At 41.1% G+C, this 26,601-nt stretch overlaps 3 protein-coding genes across 10 annotated transcripts in view; 1 reads left to right on the top strand and 2 right to left on the bottom strand.

Moving 5' to 3' along the window:
* Nucleotides 1-26,601, top strand: part of LOC139454230 (zinc finger homeobox protein 4-like) — a 167,732-nt gene that overhangs the window by 25,624 nt on the left and 115,507 nt on the right. Inside the window, exon 1 of one of the 8 annotated variants that reach the window (XM_071235820.1) lies at nt 16,856-16,873. The exons of 6 other annotated variants lie outside the window; for them this stretch is intronic. The gene's annotated coding sequence lies outside the window, so the exon portion shown is untranslated. Of the gene's footprint in view, nt 1-16,855; nt 16,874-26,383; nt 26,401-26,601 lie in introns of those variants that run through there. One more of the 8 variants, XM_071235821.1, reaches the window with a different exon arrangement.
* On the bottom strand, nt 20,272-21,471 carry LOC139453686 (clumping factor A-like). The gene has a single exon (XM_071235160.1). It carries the CDS (start codon nt 21,469-21,471, stop codon nt 20,272-20,274), a length of 1,200 nt encoding a protein of 399 aa, XP_071091261.1.
* LOC139453685 (microtubule-associated protein 6-like) lies at nt 24,123-26,508 on the bottom strand. The gene is made up of 2 exons (XM_071235159.1): nt 26,504-26,508; nt 24,123-25,902 (listed from the first exon to the last, which is right to left on the bottom strand). The coding sequence occupies exons 1-2, from the start codon at nt 26,506-26,508 to the stop codon at nt 24,123-24,125; spliced, it is 1,785 nt and encodes a 594-aa protein (XP_071091260.1).

The raw sequence follows: 26,601 nt of genomic DNA, 5'->3' as shown, positions 1-26,601 counted from the left end.
GGAAGGTCCGGGGTTCGATCCCCGGCCGCGTCATACCAAGAGACGATAAAAGATGGTACTTGTTGTTACCCTGTCTGGCGCTCGGCATTAAGGGGCTAAAGCAAGGACTGGTCGGCTCGGAGTCAGTATACTGTGTCTGAGTGGGGTATTCATGTTAAACTGTGGCATGGTAACTCAGTGTGCTAGCACTATAAATCGGCATCAGTCCGGACTAGTACAAGCAGCCACACACGCACACGTGCATGCACGCCGCTATATAAGTGCAATTATCTTGGACGCGACGTTAAACCCAATTTCACCTCACCTCACCTCACCTCTATAAGTTTGGTTTTAATAACAAATTAATTTCCAAGTCCATAATCTGTGATTCTGTCCAATACAAATGCTGATGTAAAGGATGTATCGACACCTTTATGATATTGATTTGAGAGCATGTTATCAAGTTAATAATGTTGTCATCATGCCTGTATTAATTTTGAACAATGTCAATAATTTTGGTTTTTAATGAAAATATAGAATGTGTTTATGATATCTCTGATGGAGGAAGTTTTGACATGTATTGAACATTTCATTAAATTATTATTCTCTACCCAAACAAAGGGATTTATCACATTGTGACAGAGGGTTGTTTTGGTGATATTACAGTTTTACCAGGATGGACTGAACCGGTAGGTTCTAGTGGGGAATCATTCATACTGCCTGGGTTCAGTGGCACGCAACCAACCAGGTCATAACTGACACTTGGTCAGCATTTGGTCTGTGAGTGTCCTGTGGGGATTCTGTTATAATAATTACCCAGCAGCCTATGCTAGTTGTAAGAGATTTGATGGATTGGGTGGTCAGGATGGGTGGTTGATGGCATGTCTTCGTACCCTGATAATGTGGGTCTTTGCTCACAATATCGATGACTGGATTGTCTGTTCCAGACTTGGTTATTTACAGGCTATACTCATCAAGCTGGAATAGTGCTGTGTTAAACAACATAACACATTGTCTTTGTTGTCATCATCAAAGTACTATTGCGCATCCCTTGTACCTATTCAATCACTGTTTTAGTTATCTTTGACCCGTAGGGGAAATGGATGGCATTGAGTATGGTTCTGTAGTGGCAGGTTTCACACAGAAAGTGTCTACTTCTTAGTTGACATTCATAGCTCTTAAGTAACATGCCTGTAAAACTGTGTCCAAGATGTGAACACATAACGTGCCCATCAGCAGTGATGTCAGGATGTGAGCCAGCAGGAACAGAGGGATGAAGTGAGAACTGGACATAGTTTGTCGTTACAGTAGTGTCTGCTATTTTGAAGCATTTTTGTACATGGACTACTGAACTACTGAATTCTACTTGTCCATGGACTACTGAACTACTCATTTCTACTTGTCCCTGGACAACTGAACTGCTAAATTCTGTTTGTTCATGGACAACTAAACTGCTGAATTCTACTTGTCCATGGACAACTGAACCACTGAATTCTGCTTGTCCCTGACAAAATCCACTGAAGTCCATGTTTCAGTGTTTGAATGCAATCAGAGTTTCACAAACACACAACCTCCCCACTGCAGTACATTCTTCATGAACATGTTGAAAAATACAGATCTCATGTCACCAGGACCATGTCGTTAACAGCTATATTACGGCATACCCCTGATAACACAGATTGTAAATCTAATTGTAATAATTTAGTATTTTTCAAAACCGACATCTCATCTGAGAAATCATTGTCTCCCTCAATAGTTCAAGTAAGTAATAATTTTCTAGATTTTTACCCAAAAATGTTTTCCAGATATGTTGTTGGTTTTTGACATATTTGAATTTGGTTTGACGTATTCTGAAACAGGCAGGCTCTACAAACAAAAGCATTGACAAAAGGTGTCGACGAAGGGTTAGCATTGTTGGTACTGAAGCTGTTACTGATGATGGTATTTTGCCCCACTGCCGTTTTGTCGGTGGCGCAACGATTGTTGGAGACTGTTGCAAGTAGTTGCTTTAGTCGTGTAGGAAGTAATCGGCGGCCATAACAAGTACTGACAGAATTCATCCTTGTACAATGGCTTAATGACGGACCAAGATCCCCAAAGCCTGGACGAGCATGTAGGCCTTGCAATACATGTATTTACTCATTGGCCAATTTCTCCATGCTATTGGGTCAACACTGATTGATTGATTCAATTATAATCAGTGTCAAATTTACGTACATGCCCAAAACCCAGGATTCCATTAGGCAATAATCGGATCATCATGTGACCAGGCAATTTTATTATGGAAGAAATGTTTTATCAATAAAGCAGAATTTTATTTTATTGTGTTTTGTCACTCTGTCATGTTGAGATCAATACAGCAGCGTCGACACGGGATCACAAATGGTCATCCGGGGACAAGCGAGTCACATGACCGGGCTCAGATGCAAACGCGTTAAAAATTCATTTTGTGACAGCTCTTGTCAAAATAGCCTCTTAGGGATCTATTTGAAAATGGGTTTTGTTGTCCACAAGAAAATGTCTGCACTTAATTCATACATACAGAGAAATTTGTTAGTTTTTGTTCATAGTGTGTTTGATGTCATCAGGATAAATGACTCTTGCCTTTAAATATAAAAAGCAAATGTACTTTGAAATTTCAGTCTCTTGATGGTAGTTTGCTGAAACCACTGTAACTGCTGAACTTCCCTAAAATCAAACCCCATGAAACAAAGAAGTAAATTTGTTTTAATGTTGTACAATGTTTTGAGAGTCAATTTATTTTGAGAACTTTTCAGATAATTGTTGGAACGCATTCTCTGAGAATATATGCAAATAATACCTTTTTTGGTAAAATCCATCTCCACCATGGTACTCAACTATACAATATAAATCGATCCACCTCTTTCCTCAGCAAAATTCTCTTCTTCAAATGCAAATACTATTTATCTCAATTTAAATCATTTCATAACAAAGGCAGGAAATTTATTCTTGTTAAGTTTTCATGTTGATTGAAATATTTTTTAAAGTCTCTCCAGTACGACAGAGTAATAATATCTCAGTGTTCTGGTTTCTCCAATGACATCATGTGGGTGGTTATTTATCCTGAGAGTCATTACGATGTCGAAGATAATTGAGACTGGTTCGACTTAATATGTATTGAATATATTGGCGCTATTTTCCTAGGGAATATTGTCGTTTTAACGTCCTACCTGCCCTAGCCTGTTGTATTGATAAGTGATGCAGTAAATTGCACTAAATGAAAAGAGTATGGATTCTACTGTTGACAAAGGCGGAGAGAAATTCTTGTGACATAATTAATCGATAATCATCAGTGATCATTAGAGCCCAGATTATTAATTATAGTTGTCATTAATTGATTTCTTATTTGGCAAAATTCTCAGCCTGCTTCATTTCCGGAACATTGAGACTATGATTGGGTCGGTGATGTCACCATGGCAACCATGCAAATGACTAGGGTGTGTTTCTTTCGTTTTAATGAAGAATTCTAGGTGTTGTTTTGGAGCACAGACAAACAAAGAGAAAAAGGGATTAATTGGGAATGATTAGGCTTTGTGTTCGATTATTCTAGCCATGGCAACATGTACGGCTAATGAGGGATTATATATGTCATCAGGGACGGGTGATATCACGCTAAATGCAGCTTTTGGTGACGAATACCATCCAATATTTGATTACTGATTATTTTTATTCTTGGTGTTTTTTTGGTTCATGTGAACAAAACAGTTGTAAACAGAGTGTCCTCCCCTTTGCTTGAGCAGCCATTTTGGATTACATAAAGAGTGTCATGATCATTAAAATTGCAAAACAAACGATTCATGTTGTAGTAAGCGTTCCTTTTGGCAATGGTTACATTTTTATAGCAAAACTGAAGATTTTATCCAGTAGGTATTTTATTTTGTGATTCTAACAGGCTGTTACTTTAACAACAACATTTTTACAACTGTTGGTTAGCAATTCACTTAGACTGTATTACATATTTGTATATGTTGTCCCATTTCCTACACTTTGGAAAAATAATCTCACTCAGCCACAAAATATATTGTTCTCATTGTTTATTGGCCTTTTATGTGTATGTGTGGTGGGGGGAGGGGCTCATGATATTTAACATCTATTTATATGTACTTCTATGCAACTCAACAGGATGCCTTTCACTGGAAGCACTGAATAAAGGCATATAGAAGTCATCGTCCAAACGTTTTATTTTGACAAAGATTTAAATGTTAAGAGTTGCATGTTTACATACAACTGAAAACAACTGTGGAAAGATTACAGTGTTCAGTTGATAACTCTTCAGATATGATTTAGAGGAATAATATGTATGTAAATAGAAAAGGAATTTGTGTTTTGGAAATGGGTGTGGCTGAGGTTGATCTAGATAGAGTATGCCTACCCCTACTTATATCATATTACCCTCATTAAATCGGCTGTTTGAATATTTCAAATAAAGGAAAGCTTCTAACAAGTGTCTCAAGCACATATCTCCTTGATAAACATCACTGAACAAACAACCTCTGCATTTCTCACAAAATCTCTTCCTTTGTGTGAGTATATGTGTTAATTATACACCACTAGTCTGACCAGTTAGGTTATATTTATCTGAGGAAGAATATCGCCATAACCTTCTTTCAAATCATAATGATGAATACTTTGCAATGTTTTTGCTTCACACATTTAGACGATTGGACCAGACGCCTACAGAAAAAATGTCTCCCACTGATGTTGAGAAAATATGAATATAATTACACAGATGTTGACAGGCGTATCGGGTGTCCATTGATGGGAGCGTCTCACCAGCGATTGTCTTCTTCCTGTACAACTGCGACGAGGGGACTTCATTGTGTGAGAATAATACATTAATACACCACACCAACTTCCAGTGCCATGCAGCTTTTTCCCCAAACACAAAAATAACCACAATTACAAATATCTTGCTCAACGCGCCACAAATGCTAAAACAGGGGATCTTTTCTCGATTTTCATTCGCTATGATGGTTAGACGGAGAAGAAATGTTTTATGCTATCATTGACAGACGTTTAAAACCCCCACCTCAGATATTGATCTGTTTATTGCTGGTGAGCAGACGAACTCGTAAACTGTGAATGGTGAATAAATACTGAATCGGTTTTACTAGGCCACTGTTCTATTTATATCCTGACTGGTCAAAACACAAGTGACCAGGGCGATGACCAATTTACCCTGGGTTCTGTCGATGACCTAAATATGGACCTTTGGACTTTTGATTAATCAGCTCGGCGGCCATGTTTGTTTGCCTCATCTTGGAACCATTAGGTCTCTGAGGACTCTAATAAATTGGTAGTTTTCGATAATTTGCCTGTTCTGATCAGAGGAATTAATGCTGTTTCGATAGGTTGGAAATTACGGACGAAATCGGACGTAGCTTAGTTGTTATAGCTGTCCAGTTTTATACAATTTGTCTAGTTAATACAAGAAAGAAAGGACCAATGTTGATAAGGGATGGACTTTTCCTCGAGATAAATAATGACATATGTCCACTTAGATTGGAGGAGTATCTTGCAGTCAGATTTCAAAGATGAATTGTCACACCTCAAATTCATTTTAGTCCATGTACAAATTCTATGAAGATACTATATTGGAACTATTGATCGTTTGTTCATAAGGGACTATTACTAGTTGATTTGAGAGTCTGTTTTTGTAAATATATAACATTGTATTAACTTGATGAACCAAGGAAAGAGTTATGTTGATTTTCATATCACTCATGTACGGACTCTGTACGAACTGGTACAATTGATGTAATCTCTAATCTGGAGGAGAGGAGGAACATGTCTGGCAATATTAACTCATATCTGCCACATTTCAGTATTTTCAGTGATAAGCCCATAATGAATTTAAATGACTTTGACAATAAACTTCCCAAAATACTAGTAACAACAAAGGCATTTTTGTAAAGAGTATACATCCATATACAGCCTACATTTATGGTATCAACAGAATTTGGAGGAAGTGTTTTCATTTTATCAATTTTACAGTCCCATTAGATTTTTCTGTGTTGACTGAAATTGAAAACACATTAGAGGTGTATTTTGTTGTCAGATTATAAGATGAATGCAAGTCATTTATTGAATGACTGCTTTGCATACCGGTAATAGGGACGTTTTGTTCATTTTGAAGAAAGAAATTTGAATGCAAATGATGTCCTATTGAAGTTTATAATTTAGTGTTATGATTATGACCGATTATTGTGATACATGTATTTTCTCGACTGTTGGGATAGGTTGCAGATAATGGACTATAGAGGACTTCCGTAACATTTCAGCCGATCAGTGAACTTTGTTCAATAAATGGAAGGGAAATGAAGCACATGAAATCTTTTATCTTGTGTCAGTTCACAAGTTTGACAACTATATGTACACATTTGGTCATTCTTCGAGAGAAATTTTCAAATATTTCAAAATTTCTTCTATGCATAGGACAGTTTGAAAATGTAGTATGAACAGGCAAATTTTAGTAAAGGTTGGAATAATTAACTACCTGCTATCAGGAATATATTTGTCTTGGAGCAGAAATAAAACTGTTTTAACTGCTGATTTCACTGATCTTGATGTTGCCTGAAAATTCAACATATCATTTAGCCTCATGTTTTGATGAAGTCTTTGCATGAGCATGCCAACATGTATGAAGGAGAAAAAAGCCTTCTCAAATATCCATACATGTGTTGTAAACAAACAACAACAAACATTTGTCACTTATGTAACATAAATGAAGAATTAACACAGTTCTTTTCTTCTAATTCTTAACTACCTATTTGGTGAGTGAAAATCTGTAAACCTTTACATCAAACAAGGTATGACATGTTTTGTTTATATATTTTTCTGACCTACATAATTGTTGAGTGAAAAGTATGTAAAACCAGAATAGTGAGTGGATTTTGTTGTTTTCATGCTTCTGACATATCAGGTAGAAATTGTAGTGACACATACAGCTACGATGATAGATGAAACAAGCCAATTATATCTGTTCCCGCATACTAATGTGGCATGAGTAGTGGAAAATCTTTATATGTTATAATAGTGTATGCCTTTCCTCACCAAAGGCCATTAGAATTAAATTTCTATGAAGTTTGACAAAGTACACCATATATATGTTCCAGTGTACACGCCTCACCGGTTCAGGTGTCACTGCCACATGAATTAGTTATACTTGGAGAGGAATAGGTTATACAGCTCCAGCAACCTTGTGCTGAGTAGTTCTTCTTTACAAGTCTTCATTTAATTTCAAGTTAATCGTTTGTATCACATTATATGGACAGCACTTGGTGTAGATGGCTTAGCATTATGCAGTCATTTTCCACTAAGGGAAGTCATTGATGTTATTTTCCAATCTTGTCATAAACTATTTTCGCACAATTTGGCAGGCCAGACTTTAAAACTTAAAATTTCAATCTGCCTTGAAAGGCCTTAAAATTCAAGGAAATGCCAAGATAAGGCCTTGAATTTGTCCCAGATGACTCAGAGAATGATGTATTCAATCGAAGATTAATCTGTTACTTGATTGATATGTATCATTGAAACAGTTGCATGTGGAATTGAATGTATTTATCCACTCTGTTTGGCTCCACTCTGTACCAATGGGGGAGCACGGGTGGCCAAGTTGTCCAGTGTCCAGAAACCTATTATTGTGAGTTGGAACCCTGCTTTACCTTGATTAATTTTCTTGGTTTGTCAGCACTATACTTGTGCTCGTTGGTTTCAACGAAGTCTGAGACCTGCATCACTTCGGGCTTTCCTCCCACATTAAGTTGACACCCTGTGATATAACTGGAATACTGTTCAAAGCGATTGTTGCTCACTCACTCACTCACTCACTCACTCACTCACTGTACCAATGAAAAAAGTAAGAATGTCCTGATAAAGTCGGCTTGGGTCCTAAATTTAGCCATGTAAAGTGTTGTCATTGCCTTGATAAGGCCTCCCATTTGATGGCTCAAGTTGTGTACGCAGCATGAAATATGTATGTACACTGTGAGTGAGTGAAACACAGCAGTTGAGTCCAGGCTGTCTTGGTGTTGCATACGTGAGGGCATGGATCAGTTCACGCGCCAGTGACACTGGTTAGTCCACACAGCAAGAGGCTGGAGCCTCATTTCTTTGTTGTTGAGCTTAAAATGTCATTATGTTACCTGATTATAACTGTAACATGGCTTTGGTGGCACAAGGGAATCTCGGAATCTGCTCAGAAAGTATGACAAGAAATCTCAAATATTGGAGAGTTCTCATTGTTTGATAATGCAGAATGCGTCATCACATGAGAAACAAGTCTGTCAAACTGTTCCAGACACCTGGTCAATTCTTGAAAAATATGGAGATTTTAGGTAACTTAAAAAGTGGCAATAACTTTTATACCTGACGTTTCAGGTTTTGTTAGGATGACAAAATTAGGAGGTTGATGCTGATGGTGTCACGTTTGGTTTTAAATATCATGTCATCTGCTACTCTGCATCTGTAGTTGAAGCAGTGATCTCACTGTTAATAGGAGAAGGTGGAGCAGGGTCGGGGGGGGACTGCAATCAGGTGCCAGATTATTACATGACTTGTAACAATATCATTCGACAATTTGACAACGATGCATCACTAAGTCTTGCTTATTCATCTTGAGTAAGGGCAGCGAGAAAACTAGTTGTTTTGGCTTGCATTGTGTTTCTGACACTGGAATACTTGGAACCATATTTTGGATGTTACATATGTGTTGAATCTGTGGAAGCATGTGTTGAATCTGTGGAAACATGTGTTGAATCTGTGGAAACGTGTTGAATCTGTGGAAGCGTGTGTTGAATCTGTGGAAGCATGTGTTGAATCTTTGAAGTACGTTTTTTTCTGATGAAGTATGTGTTTTTCTGATGAAGTATGTGTTTTTCTGATGAAGTATGTATTTATCTGATGAAGTATGTGTTGGTTCTGTGGAATCATTTGTTATCCTGGAAACATTGGTAAAAATAATATATTCCATTTGTGGAGCCTCCAGCCAAGATAAGCTCTATTATGTAAGTAATATGTAACCGTCATTTAGTTTGATAAAAGCAGAGCTCATCACAAACATTTAAAATTGATCTATATGATGTTGATAAGGATATAGCTTAGAAATAGATTGTGATGACTTGTTTTATGACCAGTACATGTTTTTTAAGGTGGTAATATGCTGGAAAAGACCTTTAAGTCCATGGACAGTCCTATTCAAGTTCTTCAAATAGACAAATATGGCAAATCTGTTTGTAGATGAAGTAAATACTCAATCTCTCTCACTCACTCATTCACTCACTCAATAAATGTTTTTACTGTAAGTTCGATAACCTCTAAGTTATTATTGACAAAATTGTAAATGTCCAGATTGCAGGGATTTGATTCTGTGTGTCCAGATACCAAAGGTTTGACTGTGTAAATCGGTTTGTGTGTTACCGGGCAGCACCTTACCCAATCACAGCTTTATATGCACGTATGTAGATGTATAGATCTTTTGTTGCTGAGCAAGTGAGCAGGTCCCTATCTTATATGTCTTAAAACCATTGAGTAACCATGGATTCAAACCATTTTACGAATTCAGCTCTCCTGATGAAATGCATATATCCAGTCTCATCTTGTAATATATTAATTGTTTTCATGGGGCAAGGACGAATACCCCGGATTCCATTGCAATCAATTTAAACATGCCGATCATAAAAGCTCTGTTTTGTATGAAAGTCATTTTAGGAAATGTAGGTTGGCATGTATTGGTTACTGGGCTATGCCGCATCCCAGAGAAATGGACAGGCAAATTTTGATAGTATTTAGCCAAATTATTCTGAGAGGAATCAATTGATTTACCATTTTGGTGGCAGCGGGTTTACTAACCCGATTCTGCGGAGGGCGATCAACTTGGGGAATCGTAATTGGTATACTTACGCAAAAGCAACCGTCATTAATATCTACAATCAAGTTATTAGGCTCGATGAAGGTGGAGCATTACATCTTTGCTGTGAGTCGACTAGTTCAGCTGTGACAGTTGTTGCTTGTTTGTCAGCTGCTGAAATGGAAGGTGTCGTGGCCTTTCCTCTCCATCATGCCTAATGTGTTGTGTGGTAGATAGCATGTATCGTGTATAGCAGATCAACTTTTAAAATATTGCCCTCATCATTCAGGCTCAGTTTGAATTTGGTTGAAGTGTGTATTTGTCTTTTTGGATGTAGGTAGTCTTATCTAAAGCTTATATATGTCTTTGTTGGGAATGAAGGGGTTTCTTGAAAAAAAGAGAAAAAAACACCCTTGAATGGTGTTGTGTGCTGATAAGCAACCATCACTTTACTTTCACCATGACTAAAAGGAATTTTCTCTTCATGCTCTTAGAACCACCCTTTAATACCTCTGCTTTGTAGCGCTGCTCTATGATATTACCTGGACACAGTGGTCGATGGTGCCACAATTTGCTCTGAAGTGTTGTGTCCCTTTGTTTTGCAAGGAGCTGATGGTAGGTTTGAATGACAGATGCTGTTCTCTGTGATCTCTCAACAAGGCAATAGATGTCTGTGACCTGTGTCACACACAACACAATACATCACTTTATATACCACGCTAAAACACCATTCAACACTTTATAAAACATCCACACAATAACACCATTCCAGACTTTATTAAACTTCAACCCTATAACACCCCCCCAACTTTTAACTCTACCCCAACCTATAATTGTACCCCAACCTATAATTGTACCCCACACTTGATAAAACACCCACTCTATAACACCACCCCAACTTATAACTGTACCCCACACTTGATAAAACACCCACTCTATAACACCACCCAAACCAATAACTGTACCCCACACTTGATAAAACACCCACTCTATAACACCACCCAAACCTATAACTGTACCCCACACTTGATAAAACACCCATTCTATAACACCACCCCAACCTATAACTGTACCCCACATTTGATAAAACACCCATTCTATAACACCACCCCAACCTATAACTGTACCCCACACTTGATAAAACACCCACTCTATAACACCACCCCACCATTATACCACCATAAACCATCACCATACACTCGATAAAACACCCAGCCTTAAACACCCCAACCCTCCCACACTTTATATAACACCCACTCTATAATGCCACCCTACTGTTTTATACCACCCAATAACACCACCCCACACATTGTAAAACACCCACTCTATAATGCCACCCTACTGTTTTATACCACCCAATAACACCACCCCACACATTGTAAAACACCCACTCTATAATGCCACCCTACTGTTTTATACCACCCAATAACACCACCCCACACATTGTAAAACACCCACTCTATTATGCCACCCCGTATGTTATACCACCCAATAACACCACCCCACACATTGTAAAACACCCACTCTATTATGCCACCCCGCATGTTATACCACCCAATAACACCACCCCACACATTGTAAAACACCCACTCTATTATGCCACCCTGCATGTTATACCACCCAATAAAACCACCCCACACATTGTAAAACACCCACTCTATTATGCCACCCTGCATGTTATACCACCCAATAACACCACCCAACACATTGTAAAACACCCACTCTATTATGCCACCCTACTGTTTTATACCACCCAATAACACCACCCCACACATTGTAAAACACCCACTCAATTATGCCACCCTACTGTTTTATACCACCCAATAACACCACCCAACACATTGTAAAACACCCACTCTATTATGCCACCCTACTGTTTTATACCACCCAATAACACCACCCCACACATTGTAAAACACCCACTCTATTATGCCACCCTACTGTTTTATACCACCCAATAACACCACCCCACACATTGTAAAACACCCACTCTATTATGCCACCCTGCTGTTTTATACCACCCAATAACACCACCCCACACATTGTAAAACACCCACTCTATTATGCCACCCTGCATGTTATACTGCAACCCTGTACTACCGTCTCCTCATTGACATTAACAGTTAGGACTGGGCACGGTTTTAGGATGTACAATGTATAAGGATGATACTGTCTGGCTGAGATACACGTGTATATGGGAACTGGTCCAATATTGATATGTGTTTAGTCACCATCAGAGTGTCATCATCTGACAGTCATCAAACCTTTATAATGATGATAAGCTCTTGTAGAAAAAAAGTAAAACAAAATGTAAGTAAATACAAATCTTCAACAGTTGAGACCAAATTCCAATATGTATCCTGCTGTTCCGACATCAGGATGAACTTCATGATGACAAAACACAATTCATAAAGATCCTGTATTTCTTTTGTTACAAAGGTTAGAAGCTTTAGTAAAGTGAAAATTTCACTGATTTACAAGATAGGGGAAATAACTTATTCTACATTGACAAAACTTGAATCTGTTTTAATGTGTGTGGTGAAATGTACACTTCATGCTTGTGATGACAGAACATTAAGTTATATGAATATTACATGAGTTACTGAGCTTCACCACACTGTATTTCTTTGAAGTCTGTATTTAGTCATAGGTTGTACAGAAAGTAGTATTTGAAATAAATTCAACAGGTGTAAACGGACCAAATTTTAATGGTTGATGAATTTGAAAGATTTGCTCTTTGTGGGAACTATACACTTCAGTTATGAATAAAAGTGTATGAAATTTTACAAATTTTTGTCAATGTGTACTAATATGCATGTAAAGGAAAAATTGCCAATTATTGGGCCGGAATGTGGCAATATTGACATGCAGACACCTGATTGTATTATAGATAGAATACAAACAATGTAGATTTTGTGTATGCTGTTGTTCCAGGAAAAACCTATGCTGTGAGTGTATGCAAACATCCCCTTGTGATAACATTCTGATTTTTGTCACCTCGCTAAACCGAACCAGATCTCTCCTATTTGAGTATTCTCAGACTTAATTCAGGGTTTGTGGAATTTCTAAATCCTGTGAATCCGGTAGATTGAACTGGTTTCGTGGAGAGCCATTAGTATTTGAAACATTGTATTGGATCCTCCCTTCCTCCATGCAGGTTATAAATATTGTATGCACCCACATCCAGATGATGTGTAAAGTTAGTTATCTATGATGTTTTTTAACGGGCGCTGTGGTATTATTTACAAGGGATTAAGCCCCGAGGTCCAGAGAAGATCCTGCCAACACGATGCTGGGCCCACGAGGCAAGCCAAACAAAACACAAACACCTTGCAGTTGGACGTTTATTGACGATTGTTTGTTTTGACGGAAAACAATGCCGGTAAACAGAAAGGACAGAGGATCAAAAGAAAGCAATGTAGACAGTCCCAATAAACAAATTTAAGCAGCGATAACGTGAAGCCGTTGCAACGTTTATCTTGACACGATGAAAGCTGCCTTCTGATTGGCTCGTCACTTGTGCCCCTATCATATATACAAGTAACTTCAGTTGGGCTTGCATGTTCTTCTTGTGTGGGGCCAGGGGTTTATTGGATGATATGTTATTCAACTTCTCCATGTAGACATTGAGACTTTTTCAAAGGTTCTGATATATCATACTTTTAAGAAAATGTTGAAACTGTTTATAAGGCCACAGATCAGTGACTTTTGATTTGAGTAAATCAGTTGGTTAAATGTTTTCTTTTGTGTTCTGAAATTTAAAAAGGAAATCAAATATGCAAACATTTGGTGATTACTGATTGTATCAAGGAACAGAGGTGACAGTTTTTAAGCTCTTTGGAATTCAGTGTTGTCCTTTTTTAGCTTGTGTTAGAAGTATGTAAGATAAACTAATAGGAATATTTAAATAAGCCTCTCTATAGAGCATTTATTTGATTTTTTTTTTTTTAAAACTAGTACATTTTGAATGATATGTTAAAAAAATAGAGATGGAAAAAAGTCATCCCTGTTTCAATCACAGATGTAGAACCGCACAGAGCAATTGAAAAAAAGGAAAAGGATAAAAAAGTGACTTGAAGAAAAAGACAAACAGAGAAAAAACAGTCATGCCAGCTAAGTAAGAAACATGCGTCATGGAAGTTTAAATTGAGGAAGATTGCGGGTCTCCATCAGACTGTGGTGGCTGTTTGGGCTGGTATGGGGAAGTTTAAATGAAGAAACATACGTGTGATAATGGGAAGCTAAATTTGAAATATTATCAGCCATTCCTGTCTATTTTTCATTTTTTTTATCAAAAGTGTATTAATTATTGGGCCTGAAACATCTCCGAAGCAGCAGTAGATAGCGTTTATTGCAGCAGTAATCTATGTCACATGATAACTGGCAAAAAAATAATCTTCATAATTCATACTTAAAAAAACGGATGTAGTTGGGAGATGTGAGAGTCAGACCTCCGTGAAGTGTTCTGTTGATTTGATTTCAATAAGGGAACACATATCATATAGCAGAGGTTTGCAGGGGAGGGAAGTAAAGGGGGTTTACGAATATTTCAGCACATAAATTTACATGATTGACAGAATTGTAGCTGTGTTTTTTAGGGGGATATAGGTGTTTCAAATGTGGAATGACTGTTTACCTCACTCTTCCTTCCAGCTTCTATGTCTAAAATCGGTAACGAAGAATTTGGAAAAGGATTTGGGTGTTAATGGCTGATGTTTCCATCATCAACTCGAATATAACGTGAATTTGAAACTCATCTTCGTCGTCAGTGACCTTTACATCACAATAAGCATTTGTGGCAATATTGTTTCATGGAAGTTTGTTATTTTTATTGCCCAATTGAAACTGAGTGTTTTTCCATTTTGAGCATCCATCTCGGCAGATCATGGCTGTTTTTTCTTGTGTTGGAATGTTTGGTAATGAATATCTGATGACTGCCGTCTGCTTTCTCATATATGTCAGTCATACTGTATTGTACAAAGTCATGATTCCTCAAAAACTAAGATTTGATTTTTAAAAAATTCTGAACTGTTGAGAGACGAGAGACGGACGGACGGATGGACAGACAGGTAATGCCATCCACAATATCAGACATCTGACTGCACGTTGCAGCAAAGAAGGGAAAGCGACAGAACAAGGGATCAGTATGATAGTGTTACTAATTGTGTTGATGGAAACACAAAATCTTGATGATTTTGTTTGTTCAGATAAGTCCAGTGAAACTTTAATACAAGATGTTATCTCCAGAGACTATACACTTCTCTCCAAAGACAGGCACAACAAAGACAAATATATGTAGTTAGTGTCTCATTCTGTCAATTTGTTGACTCGGGTCAATGAAACACTCCGTTCAGATGTTGATAAATAATGTGTGATTTTAGATATAATTACACCAGAATTGAAACAGCATACTTTTGTAAATATCAAATTAAACCTGATGTGCAATAAATAAAATCAACTTTGAGATGAATGATGGTAGTGTCTTGCTTGATTTGGACCTACACGCCACATTGAGTGCGTCTGTTTCAAAGTGCCAGTATGTAATCTGGTCATAACCTCACATGGTGTGGGTATGTGGGTATGCTGGAATCTTCAGATTCCACGGTGGAGATAACTTGAGGTGACTGTTCTTGGCATTTATTTTTCAAAATGCAACAGATTTAAAAGAGAATCTTCAAGTTGATCAGTGGAGGAGAGGTAACTTATGTAAATGAGAATTAGAATTTCAACTTAAAAGTTTAGAGAAAAGGAGTTACCATTCCCGACCTTGAGGGGATCATGGTTGATCAATGGAACTAATTTCTTTAGAGTCTTGCAAAATAATTGGTTTAAATTCATTAATTTTGCAGACTATAATGAAATGAAAAAATAATTCGATGAATTTGTGATAGTGTATTAGTATGCATGTCGTGTTTATCTAGAGAGAAGCATCTTCATTAATTCTGATCGCCCGTGATGGTGAATTGTCCATAATGATCCACCATTAGTCGGTTAGTCCGGCTACATTACCAATTGTAAATAATGAATGCAATTTTATGGAAGGGTCGTCTTATGGCACAACCACACAATGATACAGTAATTGTTGCCACAGAGCTGGGGGCTAGCTTGTTCATATGTGAAACATGATTTGCAATCCGATGGTGAACGGCATTAATTACATTAGTGATGTAAATATCGGGGGGGGGGGGACTACAGTGTTCCCTCGCCTGAATCCCAGGCCCGAATCTGCGACTTCCGCACTCAACACGATTTCTGTATATAAAGACATCCACATGTGGACTCTCCGAAAAGGTAGCACCCGGCATTCCAGTAAACTGAACCCCCCCATCCCCTTCCCTCTCCCCTGTTGTTCAATGAATCCCACTGCTGCCACTAGCTTGTGTACGATTGGGGATTACCAGAAGCTGACCTAATGTGAAGAAGAAGGAGTCTAATTAGAAATGCGTGTCAGGTGCTCCCGGCTCTGATTCAGTAAAAGGCTTTCAGCGCTTAACAAAGCCGTTATTAAGATGGAGGGAAATAAGATCAAAGGCTAGCTTTGCCACTTTAGTTTTTCTTCTTTTAAATCTATGGAGCAGTAGAGAGACCAAGCAACGGGTAGGTTTGTGTCTTGTGTACCCCAACCACCAGTACTCCCTTTCCCGCCACCACAAACAATGAGTCTGTAATTTATGCAGATGATGGTTTCAGAGCAGGTCGAGGGGTGACCTATTTGATTAAACGTTTGCGATCAGCCCGAGATAAGGTGACGTGCATTTCATTAGGGCTTTATCGATGTCTGCTTGGAGAGAGAGTTGGCTGGCTCATCGTGTCGAGGGTGAGTTGTGTGTTGACACTTATACAGGTAGCTATTGTTTGGGGATAGATTCGGACACACACTTGTTGAGTTTGATCCAAGTTTAGTCCGCTTGTTCAGTTTGGAGTTTATGTGGTGGTGTCTACCGAGGTGTTACTGTCAGGCGGAGACAGAAGCAAGTTGTCAACGTTCTGATTGGTTATCAAGGGTGTGAGTAGTGGCGTAATAAGGTATGTGTTAACATTGTATTCATTGTTCCCATTGTCAACAAGTATGCACTGTTTCATCACCAGCCTCTCTTACAAAGCTGTACACTCAATTTGGTTGAATAAATCACGTTTCTCCTTCCCAGCCGATTCGTCACAGCTTGTAAGCTATGAAGAGCTGCGGTCTGATGACTGAAGGAAGCCTCTTTTGTTGTTCAGTAGTATTACAGTCAGTGAATCGCTGACATTGCACGGCCCACTGGCCACAGGGGGCGACATTGCCTGGCCTTTTGACTGCTGGAGGGTGGTGGGTGTGATTGACGGGGGAACACAGTGTTTGGTTGTTTGACTGCTGTTGTTACATGCTCTTGCTTTCTTCAGCTGTTGTACTATTGACACTCCTGCCAGTGCTGGCCAAGTATCAGACGCTCGCCACTCACCATTCAGTAGCCTCTCTATATCTACACTCTCTATATCTACACTCTGTAGCCTCTCTAAACTCAGTAGCCTCTCTATATCTACACTCAGTAGCCTCTCTATATCTACACTCTGTAGCCTCTCTAAACTCAGTAGCCTCTCTATATCTACACTCAGTAGCCTCTCTATATCTACACTCTGTAGCCTCTCTAAACTCAGTAGCCTCTCTATATCTACACTCAGTAGCCTCTCTATATCTACACTCAGTAGCCTCTCTACACTCAGTAGCCTCTCTATATCTACACTCAGTAGCCTCTCTATATCTACACTCAGTAGCCTCTCTACACTCAGTAGCCTCTCTATATCTACACTCAGTAGCCTCTCTATATCTACACTCAGTAGCCTCTCTACACTCAGTAGCCTCTCTATATCTACACTCAGTAGCCCCTCTATATCTACACTCAGTAGCCTCTCTAAATCTACATTCAATAGCCTCTCTACTCTCTGTAGCCTCTCTCTATCTACACTCAGTAGCCTCTCTACACTCAGTAACCTCTCTATATCTACACTCAGTAGCCTCTCTACACTCAGTAGCCTCTCTATATCTACACTCAGTAGCCTCTCTACACTCAGTAGCCTCTCTATATCTACACTCAGTAGCCTCTCTATATCTACACTCAGTAGCCTCTCTACACTCAGTAGCCTCTCTATATCTACACTCAGTAGCCTCTCTACTCTCTGTAGCCTCTCTACACTCAGTAGCCTCTCTATATCTACACTCAGTAGCCTCTCTATATCTACACTCAGTAGCCTCTCTACTCTCTGTAGCCTCTCTATATCTACACTCAGTAGCCTTCTATATCTACACTCAATAGCCTCTCTACTCTCTGTAGCCTCTCTATATCTACACTCAGTAGCCTCTCTACACTCAGTAGCAGGTATCTGCCTCATCTGACCATATTCTTTGCTTGATACAGAAATGTTGTAGAGCAGGCTAGGTAAAGTAACAGCATCCGTTTCTACACAATCAGAATTGTGACATGAGACTTTTACACCAAAAATTATTTAAGGTTTGGAGATAATTTGATTGTTTTATTTTCATCAATGGAAAAAGTGTCTTCTGAAAATTGTTCAGATCTTCATTAATACTTAACGAGAAAAGACATTTCCTGACCTGGACTGAGAACACTGACACAAGGAGGGATTCGGTCGGGGAGATACAGAGGAAATAAACCAAACAAGTACATGACAAGAGATTACGTCTCCTCAAGTTGAGATTAGAATGGGAGTGACTGTGGGAAATGATGAAGCTGTCTCCATCCGTGGCTGAGGTGACATATGCAAGACACTATACTTAACATAGCCATATTCCCAGCCTAGATAGGACTGGCATAGCATATCCATGGTATAAGTCTGGATATGACATTGTCAGTCAGAGACGGGCATTACATAACCATGTTCAAAGCCTGGGTGTGAAATTGTCAGAGACTGGTATAACCTATTTATGTTCTAAGCCTGGATTGTCAGTCAGGGACAGGCATTACATGTTCATGGTCAAGGCCTAGATATGACATTGTCAGAGACAGGCATAACATATCCATGTTCAATGACTGGATGTGACATTGTCAGAGATAGGCATAACATATCCATGTTCTAAGCATTGATGTGACATTGTCAGAGACAGGCATGTCTTATCCATGTTCTAAGCATTGAAGTGACAATGTCAGAGACAGGCATGACTTATCCATGTTCTAAGCATTGATGTGACAATGTCAGAGACAGGCATGACTTATCCATGTTCTGTACCTGGAAGTAAGATAGGAGATATGCCTGTGTCACAGAAAGGAGAGGTTATTTACAAAGTCATATTCACATGTAGTCGGGCATATCTATGACAGAGTCTGGAGATGTTTCCTTTGACAAAGATTAAGTTATCATAAATACAGATAGAAATTAGAAAGCATCCCTATCAGTTTATTCATAGGCATACATATCACAGAGAATTACATGGGCTTACATACCACAGAGAACTACAGAACGAGAGAAAGGAATTGAGCATTATACAAGACCATGGTAGACATAAGGTAGACAGTTAGACACATGACTGTTGTTGATCATTAGACAAATATCCATTATCACAGACAGACACAACTCATTTGGGACTAGTGGTTTATGAATGAATTCTTGGAACTAGTTGCAGTCTCGATACATCCTCATTGTCTGGACTAGTTGCTGTGTCAAAATCTGTCATCAGTGTCGATACATCCTCACTGTCTGGACCAGTTGCTGTCATCAGTGTCGATACATCCTCTGTCTGGACTAGTTGCTGTGTCAAAATCAGTCATCAGTGTCGATACATCCTCACTGTCTGGACCAGTTGCTGTCATCAGTGTCGATACATCCTCACTGTCTGGACTGGTTGCTGTGTCCAAATGTGTCATCAGTGTCGATACATCCTCACTGTCTGGACCAGTTGCTGTCATCAGTGTCGATACATCCTCTGTCTTGACCAGTTGCTGTGTCTATATCTGTCATCAGTGTCGATACATCCTCACTGTCTGGACTAGTTGTGTCTAAATCTGTCATCAGTGTCAATACATCCTCACTGTCTGGACAAGTTGCTGTGTCCAAATCTGTCATCAGTGTCGATACATCCTCACTCTCTGGACCAGTTGCTGTCATCAGTGTCAATACATCCTCACTGTCTGGACCAGTTGCTGTCATCAGTGTCAATACATTCTCACTGTCTGGACCAGTTGCTGTCATCAGTGTCGATACATCCTCTCTGTCTGGACAAATTCCTGTGTCTAAATCTGTCATCAGTGTCGATACATCCTCACTGTCTGGACCAGTTGCTGTCATCAGTGTCGATACATCCTCACTGTCTGGACCAGTTGCTGTGTCTAAATCTGTCATCAGTGTTGATACATCTTCACTGTCTGGACCAGTTGCTGTCATCAGTGTCAATACATCCTCACTCTTGGACCAGTTGCTGACATCAGTGTCTATACATCTTCACTGTCTGGACCAGTTGCTGTCATCAGTGTCGATACATCCTCTCTGTCTGGACAAGTTGCTGTGTCTAAATCTGTCATACGTGTCGATACATCCTCACTGTCTGGACCAGTTGCTGTCATCAGTGTCAATACATCCTCACTGTCTGGACCAGTTGCTGTCATCAGTGTCGATACATCCTCACTGTCTTGACAAGTTGCTGTGTCTAAATCTGTCGTACGTGTCGATACATCCTCACTGTCTGGACCAGTTGCTGTCATCAGTGTCAATACATCCTCACTGTCTGGACCAGTTGCTGTCATCAGTGTCAATACATCTTCCCTGTCTGGACCAGTTGCTGTCATCAGTGTCGATACATCCTCACTGTCTGGACAAATTCCTGTGTCTAAATCTGTCATCAGTGTCGATACATCCTCACTGTCTGGACCAGTTGCTGTCATCAGTGTCAATACATCCTCACTGTCTGGACTAGTTGCTGTGTCTAAATCTGTCATCAGTGTCAATACATCCTCACTGTCTGGACCAGTTGCTGACATCAGTGTCGATACATCCTCTCTGTCTGGACTAGTTGCTGTCATCAGTGTCGATACATCCTCACTGTCTGGACAAATTGCTGTGTCTAAATCTGTCATCAGTGTCGATACATCCTCACTGTCTGGACTGGTTGCTCTGTCTAAATCTGTCATCAGTGTCGGTACATCCTCACTGTCTGGACAAGTTGCTGTGTCTAAATCTGTCATCAGTGTCGGTACATCCTCACTGTCTGGACTGGTTGCTGTGTCTAAATCTGTCATCAGTGTCGGTACATCCTCACTGTCTGGACAAGTTGCTGACATCAGTGTCGATACATCCTCACTGTCTGGACAAGTTGCCGTGTCTAAATCTGTCATACGTGTCGATACATCCTCTCTGTCTGGACAAGTTGCTGTGTCTAAATCTGTCATCAGTGTCGGTACATCCTCACTGTCTGGACAAGTTGCTGTGTCTAAATCTGTCATCAGTGTCGATACATCTTCACTGTCTGGACCAGTTGCTGACATCAGTGTCGATACATCCTCACTGTCTGGACTAGTTGCTGTGTCTGAATCTGTCATCAGTGTCGATACATCTTCACTGTCTGGACCAGTTGCTGACGTCAGTGTCGATACATCCTCACTGTCTGGACTGGTTGCTGTGTCTAAATCTGTCATCAGTGTCGGTACATCCTCACCGTCTAGATCATTTGCTGCTGAAAGTGTTCAAAGCTTTGTTATTAAAGTAGCTGGTGGCATCAGCTTTCCTGTGTCAAAGATGTACCTCATTGGGCATGAGTTACCCGAAATTAAAATGTCACCAGGAAAATCATTAGTAGAGTTCATGTTATATGTAAACCAGGTTTTTAATTTTTTTAAATTAATTTTCATAAAAAAACGTCATGTAGGTGTATTCACATTGAAATGTAATGCATGGATAAATTTTGAAATATTTCAAGTGTGATAGTGTAACAGCTATTGATCCCTGCACTGTGAATGAGCTGCTGTCAGTCACCCATCAATCTCTCACTGTGATCTGACAGGTGTGCACCTGCTGCACGTACCTGCTGCTGTCAATGCTCGCTCACTCGCCCTGTGCAGTACCATGTGCAGTACCATGTGCACAGGTAACTGGTTGACATGGATACACACTCTTGGTGTCACGACTGTTATATAACTTATTAACAAGAATAATATTTACTCATGCTGTCAGGCAAAGGGTGATTAGAGGTAGTTGATGACATTTTGACCACCTGATTCTCAAGGTGGAACAACCAGCTGTGTCAGTGTTCCACTGGGTTTGCAGCACAAGCAGGCTTCAGTTGATACGCCTGAACCCTATGGTGCACTCTGAGTTTGCTGCTAGAAGCTTTGTGACTGTACCCTTTTCACTCAGTTGATGTTGATAGCCTGAGTTTGAATCCCTGCATGGCATAATGGGGGCACAGGTGGCGCAGCCATCAAGACCGACTGAAATACTGCTCAAAGTTGTGTTCAACCCAGCTCACTAATTGACTGATGCATTGTCTATGATTTGGATACAAAACATGGCTACAAGATTCTTCAAGCAATAAAGAGCACTATCCTTGTATTAACAGGTTACTCTAAAACAGTTCTGGCCCAGAATTAGACATGAGATACATGTTTCAGCTATTGAGATCACTCTGGGTAGCCGAATGGTGGCCAGGTTAGCCGAGAGGCAGTCAGGGTAGCCAAGAGGCAGTCAGGGTAGCCAAGAGGCAGTCAGGTTAGCCAAGAGGTGGCCAGGTTAGCCGAGAGGCAGTCAGGGTAGCCAAGAGGCAGTCATGTTAGCCAAGAGGTGGCCAGGTTAGCCGAGAGGCAGTCAGGGTAGCCAAGAGGCAGTTAGGTTAGCCAAGAGGTGGCCAGGTTAGCAGAGAGGCAGTCAGGTTAGCCAAGAGGTGGCCAGGGTAGCCGAGAGGTGGTCAGGGTAGCCAAGAGGCAGTCAGGGTAGCCGAGAGGCAGTCAGGGTAGCCGAGAGGCGGTCAGGGTAGCCGAGAGGTGGTCAGGGTAGCCGAGAGGTGGTCAGGGTAGCCGAGAGGCGGTTAGGTAAGCCGAGAGGTGGTCAGGGTAGCAAAGTGGTAGTCAGGTAGCTGAGAGGTGATACTGGTTACCCCTCATGGAGGAGACCAGTTTTCGATTCGCCATGATTGAAAGTGGGCAGCCTGTCCCCTTTCTGTGATATTGCTGAATTATTGCTGGAAGTGGTGTATAGCCAACATCACCATTCACTGTTGGCGTGAATAGCAAAATGGAAACTCATGTTCCTGACATAAAACAATATAACCTCAACAATAGTTTCTAAACTAAGATAGTAGGTAGACCCCTCTGTCCCATCTGGCAGTGAAGGGATCTGTATTGTTTAATACCAGATAGTAGTTCCTGTGTACAGTTTTGAATGTGTTTATGAATACATTTGTTGGATTTATCACAACATGGACATATTTGGGAGACTGCTGCAGTTCGATCACAGTGTGATGGTGATTGTTGCACTCCAGTACTTATTCACCGCAACAGCTAAACCTGCATTCTACAGCTGGCATTAACCTTCATCTTGCGACTTTCATATTAGGGTGCGGAGTGCAAAAATTGATCTGGCCAGTAATTGGCGATTGTCTGTGCAGCGCAAGCAATGAGCCTGTATGAATTATTGTTTTAATGATAGCATGCAACACGTGTGTGCTTTACAGAATCTTTGTGATGAAAATGCATAGTTCAATTAACTGACAATTGCATATGTGTCTGGGCGACTGGATCTGCTACTGGTGCATATATTATAGGATTGCCAGTCAATACATGTGGAGAGGTGGCAACAGGCATCAGGAGTTTCTTTGTATGCATCTAACATGTGTGGACTAACTTTCAGAGTCAAACATACTTAACTGTATTGACAGTATTCATAAACACTGTATGCAGTTAAAGATTTTGATCGATAGATACTCCTCAGCCACTGTAACTAGTTGAGTGGTTAAGGAGAAATAGCAAAAGAGCTCAGAGTGTTCATGTGTGGTGGTGGTGGTGGTAGGGGTGGGATGGTGTTGATAGAGGTGTGGTGGTGGTGGTAGGGGCAGTGGTTGGAGTATAGGTGGGTTGGTGGAAATAAGTGTATCCTGGTTCTAGATTGGGATACTTGTAGCCAGGAGTCTGTAGTAGGGAGGGATAACTGGGGCCAGGAGTCTGTAGTAGGGAAGGATAACTGTATCCAGGAGTCTGTAGTAGGGAGGGGTAACTGGGGCCAGGAGTCTGTAGTAGGGAGGGATAACTGGGGCCAGGAGTCTGTAGTAGGGAGGGATAACTGGGGCCAGGAGTCTTTAGTAGGGAAGGATAACTGGGTCCAGGAGTCTGTAGTAGAGAGGGATAACTGTATCTAGGAGTCTGTAGTAGGGAGGGGTAACTGGGGCCAGGAGTCTGTAGTAGGGAGGGATAACTGGGGCCAGGAGTCTGTAGTAGGGAGGGATAACTGGGGCCAGGAGTCTGTAGTAGGGAGGGATAACTGTATCCAGGAGTCTGTAGTAGGGAGGGATAACTGTATCCAGGAGTCTGTAGTAGGGAGGGATAACTGTATCCAGGAGTCTGTAGTAGGGAGGGATAACTGGGTCCAGGAGTCTGTAGTAGGGAGGGATAACTGTATCCAGGAGTCTGTAGTAGGGAGGGATAACTGTATCCAGGAGTCTGTAGTAGGGAGGGATAACTGGGTCCAGGAGTCTGTAGTAGGGAGGGATAACTGGGGCCAGGAGTCTGTAGTAGGAAGGGATAACTGGGTCCAGGAGTCTGTAGTAGGGAGGGGTAACTGGGGCCAGGAGTCTGTAGTAGGGAGGGGTAACTGGGGCCAGGAGTCTGTAGTAGGGAGGGGTAACTGGGTCCAGGAGTCTGTAGTAGGAAGGGATAACTGGGTCCAGGAGTCTGTAGTAGGGAGGGATAACTGGGTCCAGGAGTCTGTAGTAGAGAGGGATAACTGGGTCCAGGAGTCTGTAGTAGGGAGGGATAACTGGGTCCAGGAGTCTGTAGTAGGGAGGGATAACTGGGTCCAGGAGTCTGTAGTAGGGAGGGATAACTGGGTCCAGGAGTCTGTAGTAGGGAGGGATAACTGGGGCCAGGAGTCTGTAGTAGGAAGGGATAACTGGGTCCAGGAGTCTGTAGTAGGGAGGGGTAACTGGGGCCAGGAGTCTGTAGTAGGGAGGGGTAACTGGGGCCAGGAGTCTGTAGTAGGGAGGGGTAACTGGGTCCAGGAGTCTGTAGTAGGAAGGGATAACTGGGTCCAGGAGTCTGTAGTAGGGAGGGATAACTGGGTCCAGGAGTCTGTAGTAGAGAGGGATAACTGGGTCCAGGAGTCTGTAGTAGGGAGGGATAACTGGGTCCAGGAGTCTGTAGTAGGGAGGGATAACTGGGTCCAGGAGTCTGTAGTAGGGAGGGATAACTGGGGCCAGGAGTCTGTAGTAGGGAGGGATAACTGGGGCCAGGAGTCTGTAGTAGGGAGGGATAACTGGGACCAGGAGTCTGTAGTAGGGAGGGATAACTGGGGCCAGGAGTCTGTAGTAGGGAGGGATAACTGTATCCAGGAGTCTGTAGTAGGGAGGGATAACTGGGTCCAGGAGTCTGTAGTAGGGAGGGGTAACTGGGGCCAGGAGTCTGTAGTAGGGAGGGGTAACTGGGGCCAGGAGTCTGTAGTAGGGAGGGATAACTGGGTCCAGGAGTCTGTAGTAGGGAGGGGTAACTGTATCCAGGAGTCTGTAGTAGGGAGGGATAACTGGGTCCAGGAGTCTGTAGTAGGGAGGGGTAAATGGGTCAAGGAGTCTGTAGTAGGGAGGGATAACTGGGGCCAGGAGTCTGTAGTAGGGAGGGATAACTGGGGCGAGGAGTCTGTAGTAGGGAGGGGTAACTGGGGCCAGGAGTCTGTAGTAGGAAGGGATAACTGGGTCCAGGAGTCTGTAGTAGGGAGGGATAACTGGGTCCAGGAGTCTGTAGTAGAGAGGGATAACTGGGGCCAGGAGTCTGTAGTAGGGAGGGATAACTTGGGCCAGGAGTCTGTAGTAGGGAGGGGTAACTGGGGCCAGGAGTCTGTAGTAGGAAGGGATAACTGGGTCCAGGAGTCTGTAGTAGGAAGGGATAACTGGGTCCAGGAGTCTTTAGTAGAGAGGGGTAACTGGGGCCAGGAGTCTGTAGTAGGGAGGGATAACTTGGGCCAGGAGTCTGTAGTAGGGAGGGGTAACTGGGGCCAGGAGTCTGTAGTAGGGAGGGATAACTGGGTCCAGGAGTCTGTAGTAGGAAGGGATAACTGGGTCCAGGAGTCTTTAGTAGAGAGGGGTAACTGGGGCCAGGAGTCTGTAGTAGGGAGGGATAACTGTATCCAGGAGTCTGGCAGTAGGGAGGGATTTACCCTGGATGTTGTAGTTGATCATCAATGAGATCGAATGTTGTGTTTTATTACACTGAGACTCTGTTCTCGATGAGAATGATTTTTCATACTATCATAGGCATGGAGATGTGCACTGCAGCTTCATCATCACAATCAAACAAAAAGTTCCAGTCCTGATTCTGCTGCTGTTTTCGAATAGACTTTACCATTAATTATGTAATCAAAATGTCCCAGTAGGTAATAGCATACAAATGTAATCATTTATCTTATGTTCATCATGGTGTCATATTTATGCAAGTAATATGTTGGAAACGTTACACGCTGTATTATTATTACCTCATTGGAGAGGTGTGGACTATTTATGATGCATATCATAGAATATTGGGTGCTCATTAATATGCTAATCAAGTCCAGGTACTAATTTCTGACAACTG

Source organism: Haliotis cracherodii, unplaced genomic scaffold, assembly GCF_022045235.1.
Source record: "Haliotis cracherodii isolate W230 unplaced genomic scaffold, xgHalCrac1.p SCAF_10, whole genome shotgun sequence".
Lineage (NCBI taxonomy): Eukaryota > Metazoa > Mollusca > Gastropoda > Lepetellida > Haliotidae > Haliotis > Haliotis cracherodii.
Note: the sequence above shows the minus strand (reverse complement) of the source record. Positions and strands in the feature narration are given on the sequence as shown.